This window comes from Nyctereutes procyonoides, unplaced genomic scaffold (genome assembly GCF_905146905.1).
Source record: "Nyctereutes procyonoides isolate TBG_1078 unplaced genomic scaffold, NYPRO_anot_genome, whole genome shotgun sequence".
Lineage (NCBI taxonomy): Eukaryota > Metazoa > Chordata > Mammalia > Carnivora > Canidae > Nyctereutes > Nyctereutes procyonoides.
In genome coordinates this window covers 20693715-20713806 of record NW_026575030.1, presented here as the reverse complement: position 1 = coordinate 20713806, position 20092 = coordinate 20693715, and the positions used below count along the sequence as shown (strand labels likewise).

At 37.5% G+C, this 20092-nt stretch overlaps 1 protein-coding gene across 12 annotated transcripts in view; it reads left to right on the top strand.

The window, feature by feature from the left end:
- The window catches only part of RUBCN (rubicon autophagy regulator), a 72785-nt gene that overhangs the window by 13867 nt on the left and 38826 nt on the right, over positions 1-20092 (top strand). For 11 of the 12 annotated variants that reach the window (XM_055316144.1, XM_055316143.1, XM_055316141.1 and 8 more), the window contains exon 2: positions 14623-14776. In XM_055316144.1, the coding sequence (XP_055172119.1) occupies positions 14738-14776 (39 nt within the window). In that variant the 5' untranslated portion in view covers positions 14623-14737. Of the gene's footprint in view, positions 1-12923; positions 12955-14622; positions 14777-20092 lie in introns of those variants that run through there. The other variant, XM_055316145.1, reaches the window with a different exon arrangement.

Genomic DNA, 20092 nt, shown 5'->3' with positions numbered 1-20092 from the left:
AATCCTAGCTCTAATGCTTAATTTGGCTCATCCATTTTAGTGGGAAAAATAATGCCTTCCTAACTGGTAAGTTGTGAGGTGTTGATAAGATAATGTGCGTGATAGAGAGCCTGGTATGTACTAAGTGCAAAAAATGTCTACTTCTGTCCCCTCCCCAGTTTTCTTGAAATAAGGGGAGTGTGTGCTTTTTTGGATGTTGTTTTCAGTTGTACAGCTTGTTCTTCCTTCTTCCATGGCTCCTTTGTGTTCAGCACACTGAGCCTAGCTTTTCACTTTATCCTTGGAGTGTAGTTATTTCGTGAGTTCCCTTAATTTTCATCTAGCTAGTTAATCACTCTAGCAAAATGCTATACTGCTTAGGGATGGTGCTTCTCTTTCTTTAGTCAGGTAGTAAATGTCAATTGTTTAGAGGTTGTCTGGTGAAACTCATAAACAATAAAAGGAATGATTCTTCTAGCATTGCTCTGCCACTCCAGATTGCCTTGGGCTATGTAGTCTGAACTTGGAAGCCAGCTATATGCAGTTTCTTTGTGCAAGGATCCAGATAGAGTCAAAATTCAAGTATTAAAGTACTTTTTAATATCTCCAAACTGAGCTCAGTCCATTGGCTAAAACCTTTTCATCCTCTGTTCTCTATCTTGGTTAATAGCATCTTTCTTTCAGCAAACCCAGAAGCCTCAAAGTGAAATTTGATATTTTCTTTTTCATTTTCCATATCCAAGCAATTACCAGGTCCTATGAATTTTGTTCTTGATTTTTCTCTGGAAGCTTTTTTTTTCTCCACTTCCAAATATATTTGCTTATATTACTAAAATATCCAGGGAGTAGCATTACTTCAGGCATGACCAAATGTAGGTGCTTAAACAAGAATCTGTCCCTATCCATGGACTCCTCTTCTCTATGTGGTAGCTTCATTCTCAGGCAGACTTTTCTACAGGATAACCCTAAACAACCTCAAGTTTAACGATCCCAACCAACACAAAACTAAATAAAATTTAAAAAACAGAACAAAACAGAACAAAAGCAATCCCAATAGGTAAAACAAGCAAAAATTTGGAGGCTGGCTATTTTCGGACTGACCTGAGTTATGTTCCCCTTCTTATAATCAGGGTATGGACTATGCTGCTCAGTCAGGCCTAACTTATGTGTCCAACCCTAGATCCTGAAGCAAGGATATACTTTCTTGGAACTTCATGGACCAGAGTAATTGGCAGAGGGGTGCTTCACCTGTGGAAAAGGAGGAGTCTGTTACCAAAAGAAGGGAACATATAAGCAATATATTCATCAAGGACCCTTGTTATCTCTACCTCTCATTGTGGACTCAGGCCCTCCCAGTCTGAACTCTGACCCTAATTCCAAACATCTGCCACACTGCCACCACGTTTTTTTTCCACCACGTTAGTTTTTCAGAAATAAAGTTACTCTAGTATTTTGCTCAGAAAAGTTCAGTCCTTTCTTATTGAAAATAGAAAATAGTCAAAACTCATCTCTGACATTTAATCTGTACTTTAATCTCTACAAAGTTCCCAGTTACAAAACCATGGCATTCACTCACTCTTACATGTCCTTCCCCACCATTCTCATTCTTGCTTCTCCACCTTCCCTGCACTCCCTCCTCCTTTGTCTGGAAGGCTATTAGTCATCTTGTAAATAATGCTCCTTTAGAAGGCATCCTTGACCCGCCCTCCTCCATTTCTCTTTAGAGCACTTCTCTCTGCATAGCATAGTTATGTAGGTGCCCATTTCCTCCTTTTCATTCTGAATACCTTGGAAAATGGGGACTTTTCCCCTTTAACCACTGTAAGCCCAGCGCCCAGCACAGTGCCAAACATGATCGATGTTCAGTGAATATTTATTCAAGGAATGGAAATGTTAACCATTTGGTCATGCCTCTTATAGTTGGGCAGGTGCCAGTGGTACTGTTGCCATTGGAAGGGCCTCTTTTTTCCCCTTTCTCCCTATCCGTTTTTACTTTTTTTTTAAGATTTTTTTTTTAATTCACGAGAGACACAGAGAGAGAGAGAGAAAGAGAGAGAGAGAGAGGCAGAGACAAAGGCAGAGGGAGAAGCAGGCTCCACACAGGGAGCCTGACTTGGGACTTGATCCAAGGTCTCCAGGATCACGCCCTGGGCTGAAGGCAGTGGTAAACCGCTGAGCCACCTGGGCTGTCCTCATTTTTACTTTTTTACATTTATCTTCATTTTCTATCTTCTTCCCTTTCTGTCTCTTTTTTTCTTTAACCATGCTAAGGGTTGACAGTTTATATAGAACTAGTAAGTAAAGCAGGAGGATCAAATAATTTTTGAGCAATCCCTACTGCTAGTCCAGTTATTAGTACACCTACCCCCATTGCCCACTGCTCCCCCCTCCAATATACCCTTGAAGCTTTGGAGGAAAAATGCTATTGTCAGAACCCAGCAGAGGGAGGCCTATCAGCAAACAGCAGGAACCCTAAACTGAAGCTTTTCTCAATATCTATCCTCCCGACAGCTCTTCCTGTGCTTTTTTTTCTTTCTTTCTTTCTTTCTTTCTTTCTTTCTTTCTTTCTTTCTTTCTTTTTTTTTTTTTTTTTTTAGACTTAACCATTTATTTTAGAGAGAGAGAACAAGCAAGCTGGGGAAAGGGCTGAGGGAGAGAATTCTAAAGCATACGTTGCTCAAAGCCCAGAGTCTGATATGGGGCTTGATCCTAGGACTCTAAGATCATGACCTGAGCCAAAACAAGAGTCAGCTGCTTAACCAACTGTACCACCTAGGCACCTCTGTTTTGTTTTTTATAGCTGCTTTACCACTTACCACTTATTAAAAGGAATCGTTTTGTGTGTGTTTTGTAATCTTTTCTCCCTAAATTTCACCAGCCTACCTGAATGATTATAGACCAGCTGTGTCCTACATAGTAGCCACCAGCCACATGTGGCAATTTAAGTTTAAATTAATCAAAATTAAATAAAATTTAAAATTTCAGTTCTTTAGTCATGCTAACCAGATGTCACGTGCTTAATGGCCAGTGTGGCTAGTGGCTGCTGTATTGGAAAGCACACATAGAATTTCTAGAATCAGAAAGTTCAATTGAACAATGCTGTTACAGATTTAAATCTGAGTTTTTCAGGAAACAACTAGGTCATGCTTATATGTTTTTAATTCCTCTGCATCAGTCTCATTTGAAGTTTAACCCACATTTGATTGAGAGGAGAGATGATTATTTAAAGGAAATCATAAATTATTGGTGACTAGGGACTTGACAAACTATCCTCAAAATTTGTAGGGCCATGAAATTCACAGAAAACCTGCTAGATTGTAGGAGTGAAGAGATGATTGGTTTTTTTAAATTAGAAAATAGCAGAATCCCATAATTTCTAAAAGATTCTAAGACAGTCTATGACTGTTTATGACTCACTTGGAAGCTTTTGCAAAGAAAGCTTTAAGAACCATAACGTCATTCACTCTCCACCCCCTTCAGTACCATGACTTTTATTTTTGCCTCCTCAAGAGTCCTTTGAGAGTTTTAAAATTTCCAGGTGTTTTTTTCTTCTTTTTTTTACCTATTTGTTCTATTTTTGTTATTTGCTCACTTTCTTTTTAAAGATTTTATTTATTTATTCATGATAGACAGAGAGAGAGAGAGACAGAGACACAGGCAGAGGGAGAAGTAGGCTCCATGCCAGGAGTCCGATGTGGGACTTGATCCTGGGTCTCCAGGATCACACCTTGGGCCTAAGGCGGCGCTAAACCACTGAGCCACCTGGGCTGCCCATTTGCTCACTCACTGTCTTACTGCTCTTGGGTCAGAGAATATTCCTGTACTGCTTTGGAGGATTGATTGACTTTTTTACTGTGTGTCCCTTAGTACAAGGCTAGTTTTTGTGAATGTTCTGTGCTTTAAAAAAAGTGTTCTTCAGGATGTAACTTTCTAGATTTAAAGAACAACCTTATTATATGTAATACTATTTAGCTTTTCTAATCACTTTTTTACTTTTGGTTTTCATGATCTGAAAATTAATCTCCCATTACCATTGTTTTTTCTTTTCTATTTTCAGTTTTCATTTTTTAAGATTTTATTTTTTAAGTAATTTTCTACATCCAAAGTGGGGCTTGAACCCATAACCCTCAGATCAAGAATCCCATGTTCCACTGACTGAGCCAGCAGGTGCCCCTCAATTTTCTTTTTATGTTTTCTGCAGTTTTTGTTTTGTATGTGTTCTTTCATATATATGTGTATTTTAAAAACGATTTATTCACTTGAGAGAGAGTGTGCATATGCAAGTGTACACACAGGGTGGGGAGGGGCAGAAGGAGAGAATCAAGCTGACTCCCCACTGAGCCCAGAGCCCAACTTGGGGCTGGATCTCAGGACTCTGAGATCATGATCTGAGTTGAAATCAAGAGTCAACCATTTAACCGACTGATCCACCCAGACGCCCCTGTTGTATATATTTTGAGGCCATGTTATTAGATACATAAAAATTAGTGAGAGCTATCTCTTCATTATGACTTGTCTTTTTTAATGATTCTTGCCTTGAATGCAACCGTGATGTAATATCATAATTTCTGCTTGCCTTTTTGCTTGATTGGCTATTTTGTTTTAAATAGTTGAGTTTATTTCATTGATTTTTATTTTTAGTTCATATCTGTTTAATATTAATTCTGTCATTTATTTTTTTAAAGATTTTATTTATTTATTCATGAGAGAGAAAGGCAGAGACACAGGCAGAGGGAAAAGCAGGCTCCCTGCACAGAATCCGATGTGGGACTCGATCCCAGGACCCTGGGATCACATCTTGAGCCAAAGGCAGATGGTCAACCACTGAGCCACCCAGGTGCCCCGATTCTGTCCTCTTTTAAAAATGATTTTTTTAGGGCAGCCCCAGTGGCTCAGTGGTTTAGCGCCGCCTTTGGCCCAGGGTGATCCTGGAGACCCAGGATCGAGTCCCACGTCAAGCTTCCTGCATGGAGCCTGCTTCTCCCTCTGCCTGTGTCTGTGCCTCTTTCTATCTGTGTCTCTCATGAATAAATAAAATCTTTAAAAAATTAAAAAAATAAATAAAGATGATTTTTTAAATGTTCCTTTGCTCTTTCTTTGTCTCAGCAATATTTAAGATAATCTAGTTTTAGTTGTAATGATGATTAGCTTTTACTTTAAAATAGTATCCCTGAAACTGGAGACAACTGAAGCACTGTCTTTCCTCCTGTGCCTTTGCTATGGAAGGGGTGGTGGTGTGTGTCTCCTTTACCTTGCTTATAAAGCACCCTGCTACCCAGACAACATGAGACGTGACTGTAAGGTAATGAGATTGGCTTTCTTCTATGACTCATGAAATGAACTTTATTGTTTTGCAATAAAAGCTTATATGTTTCTACCATTCTATCAAGTAAGCAGATTTGAGTCTCTGTTATATACAAGGTACCTCCAAATCTGAGGAAGTCTTCCTAGCTTTCCTGTATCAGCAAGAGTACCCTGAGCATAATCAGGCCTTGGAATCTGTGCTTACTGAGAGGAGACTTGACCCTAGTTTAAAAACAGTTGAGATATTCTTTAGATGCAGAGCACAGTGACAAGTCTTAATTTGTGTTGCAGACTGTCCAATCCCAGATAGTTTTTGGTAGATTTTTCTCTGAGGCAGAGTGGGTAAGATTTTATTCAGGTACCCCTTCTGATATAGTTGGATTTATTATACTTATGCAATGGAAATTCAAAGAGGGAAAAGGACAGAGAAAAGAGAAGGAATATTATTATGTACTCTGTGATGATGCTTCCTATAGATCATCAATTACACTGAAGGAACTGAAGCTTAAAGAATTTAAATGGCTTACCAAAGGATGCATAGCTAGTTTGTGGAGATCTAGGATTCAAATTTAGGTTGGCCTGACTATGAACCTTGTTCTCTTTCTGATGCATGACATTTTCTACTTCCTTCTTATTTTTTTTAAGATTTTATTTGTTTATTCATGAGAGACACACAGAAAGAGGCAGAGACATAGGCAGAGGGAGAAGCCGGCTTCCTGCAGGGAACCCGATGTGGGACTTGATCCCAGGACCTCAGGATCACAACCTGAGCCAAAGGCAGATGCTCAACCACTGAGGCACCCAGGAGCCCCTCCCTCCTTATTAAAGCACAAAAGAAATAGAAAAGATACAATCTCTATCCTTCAGGAAACAAACCGCATTCAATAAAAACAGCAATTTTTTTTAAAGGATCATCAGGAGGAATGGTATATTGACAGCATTTATTATGAGGTTTCTAACAAAGGAATTATATAGCTGGTCAGGTTATTTAGAACTTCTTAGGAGAAGGTTGAACTAGAGCTGAACCTGAATCCCTGAATGAGACAAGAAGAGAAGCCTTTAAGTGGAAAGGTCTGCATAAATAAAATCATGGAAGTAGGCAATGAGGTTGGCATGTTTATAATAGAGTTTCATAAGGAGAGAGACTATTTAAAATTGAGGAGTACTGGGGATCCCTGGGTGGCGCAGCGGTTTAACGCCTGCCTTTGGCCCAGGGCGCGATCCTGGAGACCCGGGATCGAATCCCACGTCGGGCTCCCGGTGCATGGAGCCTGCTTCTCCCTCTGCCTGTGTCTCTGCCCCCCCCCCTCTCTCTCTCTCTCTCTCTGTGTGTGTGACTATCATAAATAAATAAAAAATTAAAAAAAATAAATAAAATTGAGGAGTACTGAGTGGGAAAGTTGGTATTGAGATTGGGGCTACATGATGGAGACTTTTTGAACTCCATATGGAGGGGTTACATCCTCAGTGGTTAGGTTTCCGACAAGGGATTTTCCTTTTGGTAAATCTGCTCATTGTTGAAATTCAATAAATTTGATACCACTCTAATGTTGTATAATTGATGATGTCTTTGTTGAATAGATTTGGAGTTACAGGCATGTCTAGGAATACTACTTATTCCCTCCTAGACATTAAGATTCTGCTGTCAGCCATTAAAGAGATGGGACTATCCAATGGTTAGATTTTCCTAGGTCCCCCAGAGCTGAGAGACTATAATAACATCAAGTATGGCGTTTTTTGTTTGTTTTAAAGATTTTATTTATTTATTCATGAGAGACACAGTGAGAGAAGTGGAGACATAGGCAGAGGGAGAAATAGGCTCTCTGTGGGGAGCCTGATGCAGGACTTGATCCCAGGACCCTGAGATCATGACCTGAGCTGAAGGCAGATGCTCAACCACTGAGCTCAACACTCAGGCGTCCCAAGCATGTTTTTTCTATAAGCATATTATTTACTTAACATCATAAATATTTAACTGCATACTCTACAAGTTAAACACTGTATAATTAAATCCAGAAAATATGGAGCCAGATAAGAAGAAAATTAAACATAAATATGGTAGTCTCTTGCTACTTAAGTGTTACCAATAATTATTTCACTTAACTATGTTTTCCTCTACTTTAAAGAAGGAACTTACTGCTTCTTTTCAGGGAGTGTTTTTTGGTATTAAAATTCCCAGGTGTTTGCCTGACCACAGTCTTTCAGCATAAGATGCCCTTGCCACTTTGGTATTTAAAAAATCCTTGATGGTACTTTCCAGCCTCTTGTTTGCTCCTAACATTTTTTAGATTACTGATCTTTCATGAATTGCTAGAACTGTTTAGGAAGAGCTAAACAGTTTCTCTATACTTCCCTCATAGAACCAGAGGTAACTATTACATATCTCTTATTTCTCTCAGTATTTTTTTAAATTTTTATTTATTTATTCATGAGAGACACACAGAGAGAGAGGCAGAGACACAGGCAGAGGGAGAAGCAGGCTCCATGCAGGGAGCCCGATGTGGGACTCGATCCTGGGACTCCAGATCACGACCTGAGCTGAAGGCAGGCGCTTAACCAATGAGCCACTCAGGTATCCCAATAAATGCACTCTTAATCCCCTTTACCTATTTCACCCATTCCTTCCACTAACCTCCCCTCTGGTAATCATCAGTTTATTATCAATTAAGAGTCTCTTTTTTGACTTGTCTCTTTTTGTTCTTGTATTTGTTTTGTTTCTCAAATTCCACATATGAGTGAAATCACATGGTATTTTTCTTTTTCTGGCTGACTTATTTTATTTAGTGTTATACTCTGTACATCCATCTGTGTTGTCATAAATGGCAAGATTTTTTTATGGCCAACTAATATTCCATTCTATGTGTATGTAACTACATCTTCTTTATCTATTCATCTGTCAGTGGATACTTGAGCTGATTCCATAATTTGGCTATTGTAAATAATGCTGCAATGAACATAGGGTTCTATATATATCTTCTCAAATTAATATTTTTGTATTCTTTGGGTAAATATCCAGTAGTGGAATTCCTGGATCATATGGTAATTCTATTTTTCATTTTTTTAGGAACCTCCATATTGTTTTCCATAGTGGCTGCTCCACTTTGCATTCCTACTGACAATGCATGAGAGTTCCTTTTATTCCACATCCTCACCAACACTTGTTGTTTCTTGTATTTTTAACTTTAGCCATTCTGGCAGGTGTAGAGTGATATCTCATTGTGTTGTTTTTTTTTTTTAAGATCTTATTTATTTATTAGAGAGAGCACAAGTAAGAGAGCACAAGCAGGGGGAGGGGCAAAGGAGAGGGAGAAGCAGGCTCCCCGTTGAGCAGGGAGCCTGATGTGGATCTCAGTCCCAGAACCTGAGGATCATGACCTGAATCAAAGACAGATGCTTAATCGACTGAGCCTCCCAGGTGTCCCTTCACTGTGGTTTGATTTGCATTTCCCTCATGATGAGTGATGTTGAGCATCTTTTCATGTCTGTTGGCCATCTGTATGTCTTCTTGGAGAAATGTCTATTCATGTATTGTGTCCATTTTTTAATTGATCATTTATATTTTTGGTGTTGCATTTTATAAGTTCTTTATGTATATTTTGGATACTAACCCTTTATCAGATATGTCATTCGTGAGTATTTTCTCCTGTTCTGTAGATTGTCTTAATTTTGTTGATTGTTGTCTTTGCTGTGCAGAAGCTTTGTATTTTGATGTAGTACCAATAGTTTATTTTTGCTTTCATTTCCCTTGTTTCAGGAGATAGATCTAAAAAACTATTGCTACAGCTGATGTCAGAAAAATTACTACCTTTGCTCTATTCTAGGATTTTTATGGTTTCAGGTCCCACATTTAGGTCCCTAATTCATTTTGAGCTTATTTGTGTATATGTAAAGTGTCCGTTTTCATTCTTTTGCATGTAGCTGTCCAGTTTTCCCAACACCATTTTTAGAAGAGACTGTCTTTTTCCTATTTCCCATTCTTGCCTCCTTTGTCAAAGATGAATTGATGATGTAATCATGGGTTTATTTCTGGGCTCACCACTATTCTATTGATGTATGTGTCTATTTTTTAATTTTTTTAAAAAAATATTTATTTATTCATGAGAGACACAGGGACAGAGAGGCAGAGGCACAGGGAGAGGGAGAAGCAGGCTCCTTGCAGGGAGCTTGTCGTGGGACTCCATCCTGGGTCTCCAGGATCATGCCCCAGGCTGAAGGTGATGCTAAACCGCAGAACCACCCAGGCTGCCCATATGTGTCTATTTTTATGCCTGTACCACGCTGTTTTGATTACTACAGCTTTGTAGCATATCTTGAAATCTGGGATTGTGATACTTCCAGTTTTGTTCTTCTTTTTCAAGATTGTTTTGGCTAATTAGGGTCTTTTGTATTTCCATACAAATTTTAGGATTATTTGTTGTAGTTCCATGAAGAATGCTGTTGATATTTTGCTAGAGATTGCATTAAATCTGTAGATTGGGGGATCCCTGGGTGGCTCAGTGGTATGGTGCCTGCCTCTGGCCTAGATATTAATAATATTTGTTCTTCCGATCCATGAGCATGGAATATATTTCCATTTGTTTGTGTTGTCTTCAATTTCTTTCATCAGTGTTTTAACTGTTTTCAGTTAATTAACCTGCTTAAGTTTATTCTTAGGTATTTTATTATTTTGGTGTAATTGTAAATAGAATTGTTTTCTTAATTTCTCTTCCTGCTACCTCATGAGTATAGAAATGCAACAAATTTCTGTATATAGGTTTTTTTATCCTTTGATATTACTGAATTCATTTATCACTTTTAATTGTGTTTGGGTGGATTCTTTTTTTTTTAAACTTTTTTTTTTAATTTTTATTTATTTATGATAGTCACAGAGAGAGAGAGAGAGAGAGAGGCAGAGACACAGGCAGAGGGAGAAGCAGGCTCCATGCACCGGTAGCCCGATGTGGGATTCGATCCCGGGTCTCCAGGATCGCGCCCTGGGCCAAAGGCAGGCGCCAAACCGCCGCGCCACCCAGGGATCCCTTGGGTGGATTCTTTAGGGTTTTCTATATATAGTATCATGTCATCTGCAAATAGGGAAAATTTTACTCCTTTTTTTGTTTTGTTACCAATCAGTAGCCTTTTATTTCCTTTTGTTGTCTGATTTCTGTGGCTAGGATTTCCGGTACTATGTTGAAAAGAAGTGGTGAGAGTGGACATCCTTGTCTTGTTCCTGATCTTAAGGGAAAGCTCTTAGTTTTTCACCACTGATATGAGATGTTCATTGTGGGTTTTACATATATGGCTTTTATTATGTTGAGGTATGTTTCCTCTAAACCTACTTTGTTGAGGGTTTTATATTAAAGATTGTATTTATTTGTCAGAGTGAGAGCACGCACAAGCAGGGAGACTGGCAGGCAGAAGCAGAGGGAGAAGCAGGCTCCCTGCTGAGCAAGGAGCCTGATGAAATGTGGGCCTGGTACCAGGACTCTGGGATCTTGGCCCCGAAGGCAGATGCATAACCGACTGAGCCACCCAGGTTCCCCTATTGAGGGTTTTTATAATGAATGGATATTACACTTTGTCAAATGCTTTTTATGCATCTATTGAAATGATGATGTACTTTTTAAATTCTCTTATTGATGTAATATATCACATTGATTGATTTGTGAATATTGACCTGCCCTTGTATCCCAGAAGTGAGTTCCACTTGATCATGGTGAATAATGATTTTGGTATATCATTGCATTTGGTTTGCTAATATTTTGTTGAGGATTTTTGTATCTATGTTCATCAGAGATATTGGCCTGTAGTTCTGTCTCTCTCTCTCTCTTTTTTTTGCAGTGGGTTTGTCTGATTTTAATATCAGGGTAATGCTGGCTCCTTGAGTATCACTTCTGATTGTGACTTGGAAAACTTAAGACTGAGCTGGCATTTAGGAAAACTTTTTCCTTGGATAACCTTATTTAAGTGGCTTAAGCAATTTCTGCTCTTTAAAGGAGGAATGAAGTCAAAATCCTTCCAAAAGAAAATAGGTAGAACTTTATTCTGAGGTTGGCTTAACTGTTGATGAAAGTGATTCAGGTAGCAATAGATTATGCTGTCACTTGCCACACAGGCCTGGCTCTTCCTTGGCATATGCTAAAACGCTTAGAAAGACTTGCTGCTTTTAATTTATGGTGATTAATGGAGAGCACTATGTGTACTTGAAGAAGTGGCTCTGTAAAGCGCTGCTTTGAACCTATTATACTTCAAAGACCTTACCTTTGTCCAGATAAAGGGTACATGAATCCAAGGTGACACTATTCAAATAATTATTACCAAACAGGTTTAACCCAAGAAAGACTGACCCTACTTGTTGAAAATGTGGTTAAAGAATGCAGTGCCATATTTGATTTCTCATGGTGATCTGTTTACTTGCATCTAAGATTCGGGTATGAATAGATTAATCCAACTACTGCGTATGGGCTTCAATTGAATTTAGCTTTTCAACTCTCTGAAAGTGGTAATTGTATCATTAGGGTAAAGGATCATAAAAAGGTAAAGACGCTAAATATACTAGCTACATAAATCAAAAATTGTTTAAGTTTACCTTTATTCTATATGAGCATACAACAAATATAAATGATTTATGTCGTTTATATTCTTATATCTTAGAATAAGAGCCACATTCTTTTGTAGTTTTGGTATCTTAGGGACACTATACTGTGGGGAAATAAAGTTCCTTAGCTTTGTTCAGAAGTTGGTAGTAGATCTGAATGCTCAGGTTTCTAGGATTCCAGTGCTCTTTATGTAATTTTGGAATCAAAGCCTTAGGATGTGAGGGTACTTTTATTTGCTTTCAGAATTTATCATGATGTTTTTTGACAGTTAAGCTTTTTTTTTTTAAAAAAGATTTTATTTATTCATGAGAGACAGAGAGAGAGAGAGAGAGAGGCACACAGACACAGGCAGAGGTATAAGCAGGCTCCATTCCATGGAGGGAGCCTGACGTGGGACTCAATTTCAGGTCTCCAGGACCACACCCTGGGTTGAAGGTGGCGCTAAACCGCTCAGCCACCCGGGCTGCCCATACAGTTAAGCTTTTAAGATCAAGAATAAATCAGAAATACTACTCAGTCATCAAAAAGAATGCAGTCTTGCTATTTGCAATGACATGGTTGGAATTAGATGTTTTGCTAATAAGCAAAATAAGTCAATCAGAGAAAGACAAATACTATATGATTTCACTCATATGTGGAGTTTCAGAAACAAACAGAAGAACATGGAGGAAGGGAAGGAAAAATAAAATAAGATGGAAACAGAGAGGGAGGCAAGCGATAAGAGACAGTTAACTCTAGGAAACAAACTGAGGGCGACTGGAGAAGAGGTGGGTGGGGGATGGGGTAACTGTGTGATGGCCATTAAGGAGGACCTTGATGTCATGAGCATGGGGTGTTGTTTGTTTGTTTGTTTGTTTTTTCCAGTTTTAAAAGATGAATTTTATTTTTCTTTGAAGTACATCATATGCTTTTTGTGCTAGGATTTTTTTTTTTTTTATGATAGTCACACAGAGAGAGAGACACAGGCAGAGGGAGAAGCAGGCTCCATGCACCGGGAGCCCGACGTGGGACCCGATCCCGCGTCTCCAGGATTGCGCCCTGGGCCAAAGGCAGGCGCTAAACCGCTGTGCCACCCAAGGATCCCTGTGCTAGGGTATTTTTAAAGTTCTTTTAATTTTTTAATAGTTTTACTAAGATACAATTCACATGACATAAAATTCACCCTTTTAAAGTTATATAAATGGGTTTTAGTATATTTACAAAATTGGAGCATGGGGTGTTAATATGCAACAGATGAATCACTAAATTCTACCCCTGAAATTAATAACAGAATATATGTTATCTAAATTGAATTTAAATAAAAAATTAAAACAAGAATAAATCAATATAAATCAGAACATAGATATCACACTTTAGGAAGTGAAGGTGATGATTGTTAAGTAAGTTTATTGTGATAATCATTTTACAACATGTATGTATATCAAATTGTTATGTGATACACCTTCAGGTAATATAATATGTCAACTATATCTCAGCAAAATTGGGGAAGAAATGGAACAAGTGAGTTTGGTGACTTGAATGTTGAAAAATGTAAGGTTAAGGAAACCTGGTATCTCCCAGTTTGAATAAGTTCTTGGTGTTAAGGCCTTGAGAGCAGAAGACCAGTTTGAGGTTTATCTGGCTTTCTCTTTTTAGAGGACACTTCTATTCTGGACCTAGCTTCATTCATTTTATTTTATTTGTCTTTACTACACTCATCTGCTTTTAAAAATGACTCAGAAAATGTTAGTTTTGAATACTGATAGGATTAGAAAGGATTTCAATTTAGGACCCTTCTACTTCTTTAGGTATTTACATGATGTAAAATAGTTATGGTGAAAGTTCCCTGAAAAAATTATTCCCATGACTGTCCTTGAAAAGTAAAAAGAGTAGTATTTATAAGAAATGGAAGGGCAGGGATCCCTGGGTGGCGCAGCAGTTTGGCACCTGCCTTTGGCCCAGGGCGTGATCCTGGAGACCCAGGATCGAATCCCACATCGGGCTCCCGGTGCATGGAGCCTGCTTCTCCCTCTGCCTATGTCTCTGTGCCTCTCTCTCTCTCTCTCTCTCTCTCTCTCTATCATAAATAAATAAAAATTAAAAAAAAATTAAAAAAAAAGAAATGGAAGGGCAAAGTAAAGTGTGCAGTATGACAATTTTTAGACTTTTCCTCTCCAGTACTTCACATGGTCCAGAAGAATAAGCCAAAAGTTGACTGATTTGGGGGCATGTCCCAAAGTGGCTCAAGTGCAAACAAAGCATTTTTTATTAATTTTAGCATAAAAACTATGGGGAGAAGTCATGAGAAATTTGTATTCTTAACCATAATATTGGTATGCAGGTATGTGTACTTAGTACATGGAAATATAGTAATTAAAAATTCATTTTTTACTTTATTTGGAAAAATATTTCTGGTTTTGAGCAAATGCCCTCATTTCTTCATATATTGCTCATGTACTATCATTTCCAGAAATGGATCTTGATGGGTCACATTCCTGGAAGCGCAGGGTTATAGGTTACTTGTATGAGAATTAAATGAGATAATAGATGAAGATAATATGCCACATTAAGAGTGAGGGTTGGTTGGTTGGTTTTTAAATCTTAGTGTTCTTTACAACTTAAGTTCTCTCAGAATTGGGTCTTGTGCCTAAGTAAAAAATTAATAAGAGAGAAAATGTTAGGATGTGGGGCAGGAGGCTTCTTGGCTTAGACTTTCTTTGACATGATTAGGATCAGGTGCAACAAAGTTAACTAACCATTGGTATAATTGATGCCCTTGCAGGAGGGAGCACTGGCAGTTGCTGGGTAATTTGAAGACTACTGTGGAGGGTTTGGTGTCAGCCAACAGTCCGAACGTCTGGTCCAAGTATGGTGGCCTGGAGCGGCTTTGCAGGGACATGCAGAGCATCCTCTATCATGGGCTCATCCATGACCAGGTACGTAAACCTCTTCTTTTTTGCCAGATTGGCTGTGTCACTTGTTGGAAAGAAACAATTGCATTAAGTTGTTGGCAGGGAGAAGATGAAGGCCACTGGTCTGTGAGCGCTTGAGGGTAGGACTGTAATATGATGATGATGATGATGAGAACAATAAAGACAATAATGATGAATCGCTAGGATTTTTTTCTTAGGAGCACCCAAAGACATATCTGAGAAGTATTTACAGAGTATTGTCAGTTTTACAATACCCTTGAGCATCGTTTTGTAGGTAACTGGCTGATTCTTGGGAATGGTAGTCTTAGTTATAGCTTAATTTTTTTAATATAAACTTCATTGATGTTGAGTTTCTTTTCTATAATATCTTCAAACACTCCAAGAAACTTTGAGTATTGATAGAGTGGAATGTAATAATACTTAATGGTTTTTGTTCCATCTTTTGCAATTACTCCATTTGCAATGTTTTGAATCAGCTTAAGATCTGGATAAAATTGTCAAGTGAGTCATTGGCTCTGGTGTCCTCCTACATTAAAAAAATCAGACCTCACAAATATGTGCATAGTCATGTGTTCCCAAACAGTCATGGTTATCCCATGTCAGTGTCCCTGGACCTCTCTCCCTGGAGCCAAGCTTGCTTGTCTTTTTCTTTTTTAATGAGAATTTATTCTCAACTAGAGTAGCAGTCACATAAAGAGCTAGTCAAATAAATAGCATTAAGGTATTCAGAGTTAATAGGATTTAATATGCTACCTTCCCTTCTGCAAATACCTGTATATTACTTCTGAAGTATCTTTAAACTAATATTCCTTTTGGATATTTTCAGAATTCAGTGGAGTTGTCTTAGGTTAGATTTTCTTTATTCAGAATAGGTTCTGAAAGTGATGTGCTCTCAAAGAGTTTCTTAATGGTTATTATTCTTTAAACACCATTCTAGGAATTTGGAGGTAGCATTGTGTGGTAGACTGATAAAAGTCTTTGGAATCAGATAGAACTTGGATTGAAATCTAGACTCATTGCTTAGGTCCTTGGGGGAAAAAATGACATAGTAGTTACATCCATAGACTTCTGAGTCAGACTGTTCATATTTTAATCTCAGACTCAGTACTATGTGGTGTTGGGTAAGTTACTTCTTTGTGCCTCTGTTTACTGATTTGTAAAATGAGGTAACACTAGTACCTACCTCATAGGATTATTGTGAGGATTAAAGAGATGATATACATGAAAAGCTTTAAAAAACATAATTTGACAGTTGATCTTAACTATTAGGTAATATTAACTTTTGAGGCTTGCTTTTCCTATCTATAAAAATGAGGATAATATTATTTACCTTATAATGTTTGATGGAAAGATTAAGTGAAATAGCATCACATTTGCCTAGTGCAGTTTGTGGCATACAAAATAACATGTTTCTTTCATTTTTTAAGTTTTAAGTTACATGTAGTCCTATGAAAAAAATAATTATGAAGACTGGAATTTATAAAACAAAAAAGTTAACCCACTGCATTCTGGTTTTTGCCTATACCACTAGTGATCTTGCTACTGAAGTTTAAGTAAAATGATGTCCATATTACCAGATCCATGAACATTTCTCCTTTGCACAGGGTCTGAAGTTCTTTACTGTTAACCATCATCACACCTTGACTTGTACCGCATTATTATCTTCTAATGTTGTAGAGTCCCTCTTCCTCTTTTTAAAAAATTAATGTTAAAAAAAATTAATGTTAATTCTAGGTACATTGTACTTAGAATGCTGTCGTAGTTTGCTTCCCACTTAATATTTTATATACCCAAACTTTCATTTCACGTCACTCCAGAGCTTTCCATGTTTCCCAATTTTTTTAAAGATTTTATCTATTTATTCATGAGAGACACAGAGTGAGAGAGGCAGAGACACAGGCAGAAGGAGAAGCCCCCCTGCAAGGAACCTGATGTGGGACTTGATCCCCGGGATCACACCCTGAGCCGAAGACAGACACTCAACAGCTGAGCCACTCAGGTGTCCCCTAGAGTCCTTCTTCTACTTCTGTGATCATTCCTTCTTAATTTCTTTCCCTGGAATCTCTTCTCTTTAGATTTTAGCTTTTAATGGGATTCTGTCCTAGGTCATTATTTCTTTGTATACTTTCCTGGAACAGCCTCATTCACTTGCATTGTGCTGAAGACCCCCAGCTAAGACACCTCTGCTGAACTCCAGTTCCATAAGACTAGCTGTCTGCTGTACATTATCATCTGTCTGTCTGTCATACAGGCCAAGCACAGCATGACCCAAAAGACAAACTTATTTTCTTCATGAGATTTGCCCTTCCTCCTATTTTTAACACTAATTTGTGGCATTGCCAGCTACTCAGTCACCCAAGCCAGAAACTTGGGAATCATGCCCACGTGTTTTACAAAAACTCAATGCAAGTTTCCCATACTGATGACCAAAATAACTACTAGATTAGTGTTGCCACAATTTAGTGGTTAAGCACTTGCATCTTGATAGCAAAAAAGGTCTTTTCTTGGCTCTGTTACTAATTTTATATTGTTATCTAGAGTAATCACTTTACCATATTACAGGACAGTTTCACCATCTGTGCCAGAAAGAGAAAATGTCCTAACAAAATAATAAAGTCAGTGGGATTCCAAGTGTAGGATGATTGATAAATTCAAGACAGTATTAACATATCTTGTTACAATTATTAATAAATGATATCTGTGAAAGCATGCGGTCATCAGAATGAAAATTATTAAAGTATATGGTTATCTGCAAAATAACAGTGTTAATAAGTGAAAACAGAGTGAATCAGGCAAATCTGTCCTACACACTTTTCAACTACAGGCTCTAATGGAAAGAATCGTAACCAGAACATCTGTACCCATTTCACTGCTGCTCTATTCTGCTTTGTGAAGACCTAACAATTAATGTCTGTGTTAAGGACTTATTTTTCCCTTTCATTTCCTCCCAAAAGATTAAGGCTTTCAAAGGCTTCTGGCTGCTGCGTCATCATGAAGCTATTCTGGGTGTTGTGCCCTTGGAGAGGGGGAAGGGATACAGTGATTCATGCTGGTCATATCTATTCTGTGCTTTCATAAGGACGTGTTATGGAATGTGAACTTATTTTTTTTTAAACAGGACCTTCTGAAAGCTATAACATCATGACCATATTTTTAGAGGGATCTCATTTTTCCTGACAGCCTGAATCTGGGCTACCTTTTAGTTTTCCCATAAGGAAAGGCATATTTGATCTTTTCTTTTCTGCTGCTTAGTTATGTGGAGACACTCAGTCCCTAAGATTCCTCATCTGAATAGGAGAAATAAAAAGAGCCCCCTCTTTTCCACTACGAAGAAGAAACCTCTTCTTGGCAATATAGGCAGCCTGATTTTTAAAAATAACAATAACAACACAGAAAAAGAACAGTTTTTCTTTTCTGAATGTATAGGTAATATATTTTTATTTGTTGAAAATTTGGAAAAATACGAAAAAAAAATTGAAGAAAGTAAGTATCACCCTCAAGTCAACATCAAGTATTATCACTCTTTAACATTTTGTAGATCTTATTTTTTTCAGGACGCCTAGGTGGCTCAGCAGTTAAGCGTCTGCCTTCAGCTCAGGGCTTGATCCTGGAGTCCTGGGATCCAGTCCCACGTCGGGCTCCCTGCTCAGAGCCTGCTTCTCCCTCTGCTTGTGTCTCTGCCTGTCTCTCTCTGTCTCTAGTAAATAAATAAGTAACATTTTTTAAAAAGATCTTATTTTTTTCTATACACTTATGTGCTTTTAAAAATATTAAGATTGTATTATATTTATCATTTTGTAACTTTAAAATATTTAATTTTTAAAGTAAACAATACATTTGTATGTTTAAAAAAAAACATATAACTATATTCAGTGAAATATCTTGTTTCCTTCCAGTTCTATAGGTAACTACTGTTTACTAGTTTCTTCCCAGAAAAGTTTTGTTTATAAAAGATTTTGTGAATAGTTTTCTTTGCTATACCTCCTGATTTTTTAGATAAATAAAAGCATGCTATAATTGCTATTCTGCACTTCTGTTTTTTTTCACTTGATATATCATCTTGTAATTCATTTCAAATCATTATGAAAAGCACCTTTTCCATTTTACAGCTGTCATTTTATAATATTCCATTGTATGTATGTACCATAATTTATTTAACCAATCCCCTAGTAATGAACTTTTAGATTACTTATAATCATTTGGAGTTAGTAATGGTACTACGGTGAATAAACCTTGTGTATGGGTCATTTTGTCCTTTACCATAGGATATTCCTAGAAGTAGAATTTTTAGGCTAAAGGGTATGTGCATTTCAATTTTGAAAAATATTGCTGAATTGCCTTTGAGGAAGTTATGTCTGTTTAAACCCTCACCAATAATGTATAAGAGTATTTGCTTCTCCATATCTATGCCAATGTAGGGTGTTATGAAACCACAAACTATTGGCAGTTTGATGGTAAAAAGTTATATTTCTCCTATTCTGAAAAATGTTTATGTGGGCCTTTTTTTTTTTTTTTGGTGAACTTTTTCCTATTTCTCCCCATTTTTCTTATATTGTTAGTCTTTTCCTATGGATTTATAGGAGTTATTTATTAATGGAATTAATCCTTTGTTTTAATGTGAATTGCAAATATTTTTTCCTAGTTTGTCATTTGCCATTTCATATGGTGTTTTTATATGCAGAAATATCTAATTTTGGGAGGGGGGCAGAGGGAGCAGGAGAAAGAGAATTATTTATTTATTTATTTATTTATTTATTTATTTATTTATTTATTTAGAGTGACTATATGCATGCACACATGATGGGGAGGGGCAGAGGGAGAAAAGAATCTCAAGCAGCACTGAGCGTGGAAACCCACATGGGGATCGATCTCACAATCCTGAGATCATGACCTGAGCTGAAATCAAGAGTTGGATGCTTAACTGACAGCCACGCAGGCACCCCTCTGATTTTTATTAAGTCAAATTCATCATTTCTCTCAGGACTTCTAGGCTCTGTATGATGTTATGAAAGGGCTTTCGCATTTCCCCGTACGATTATTAAAAATGTTTCTCCATAGTTTCTTCTATTAATGACTTGATTTTTTCTATTTAAACCATTTCATCTGTAGTTTATTTTGAATATACTTAATTCCTTTAGCACACAGATCTATTTCTGTTTTTTTATTATGGTCTGTTGTTCTTTATTTGTGTGCCATCACCACTCAGTTTTAATTATTTTAGCTTTTATTTATGGTAGAAATGGTCCCTCACTTGTACAGCATCTTTTGTTGTTGTTAACCCCCCCCCCAATGTTCAAACATTTGTCATTTTATTTACCA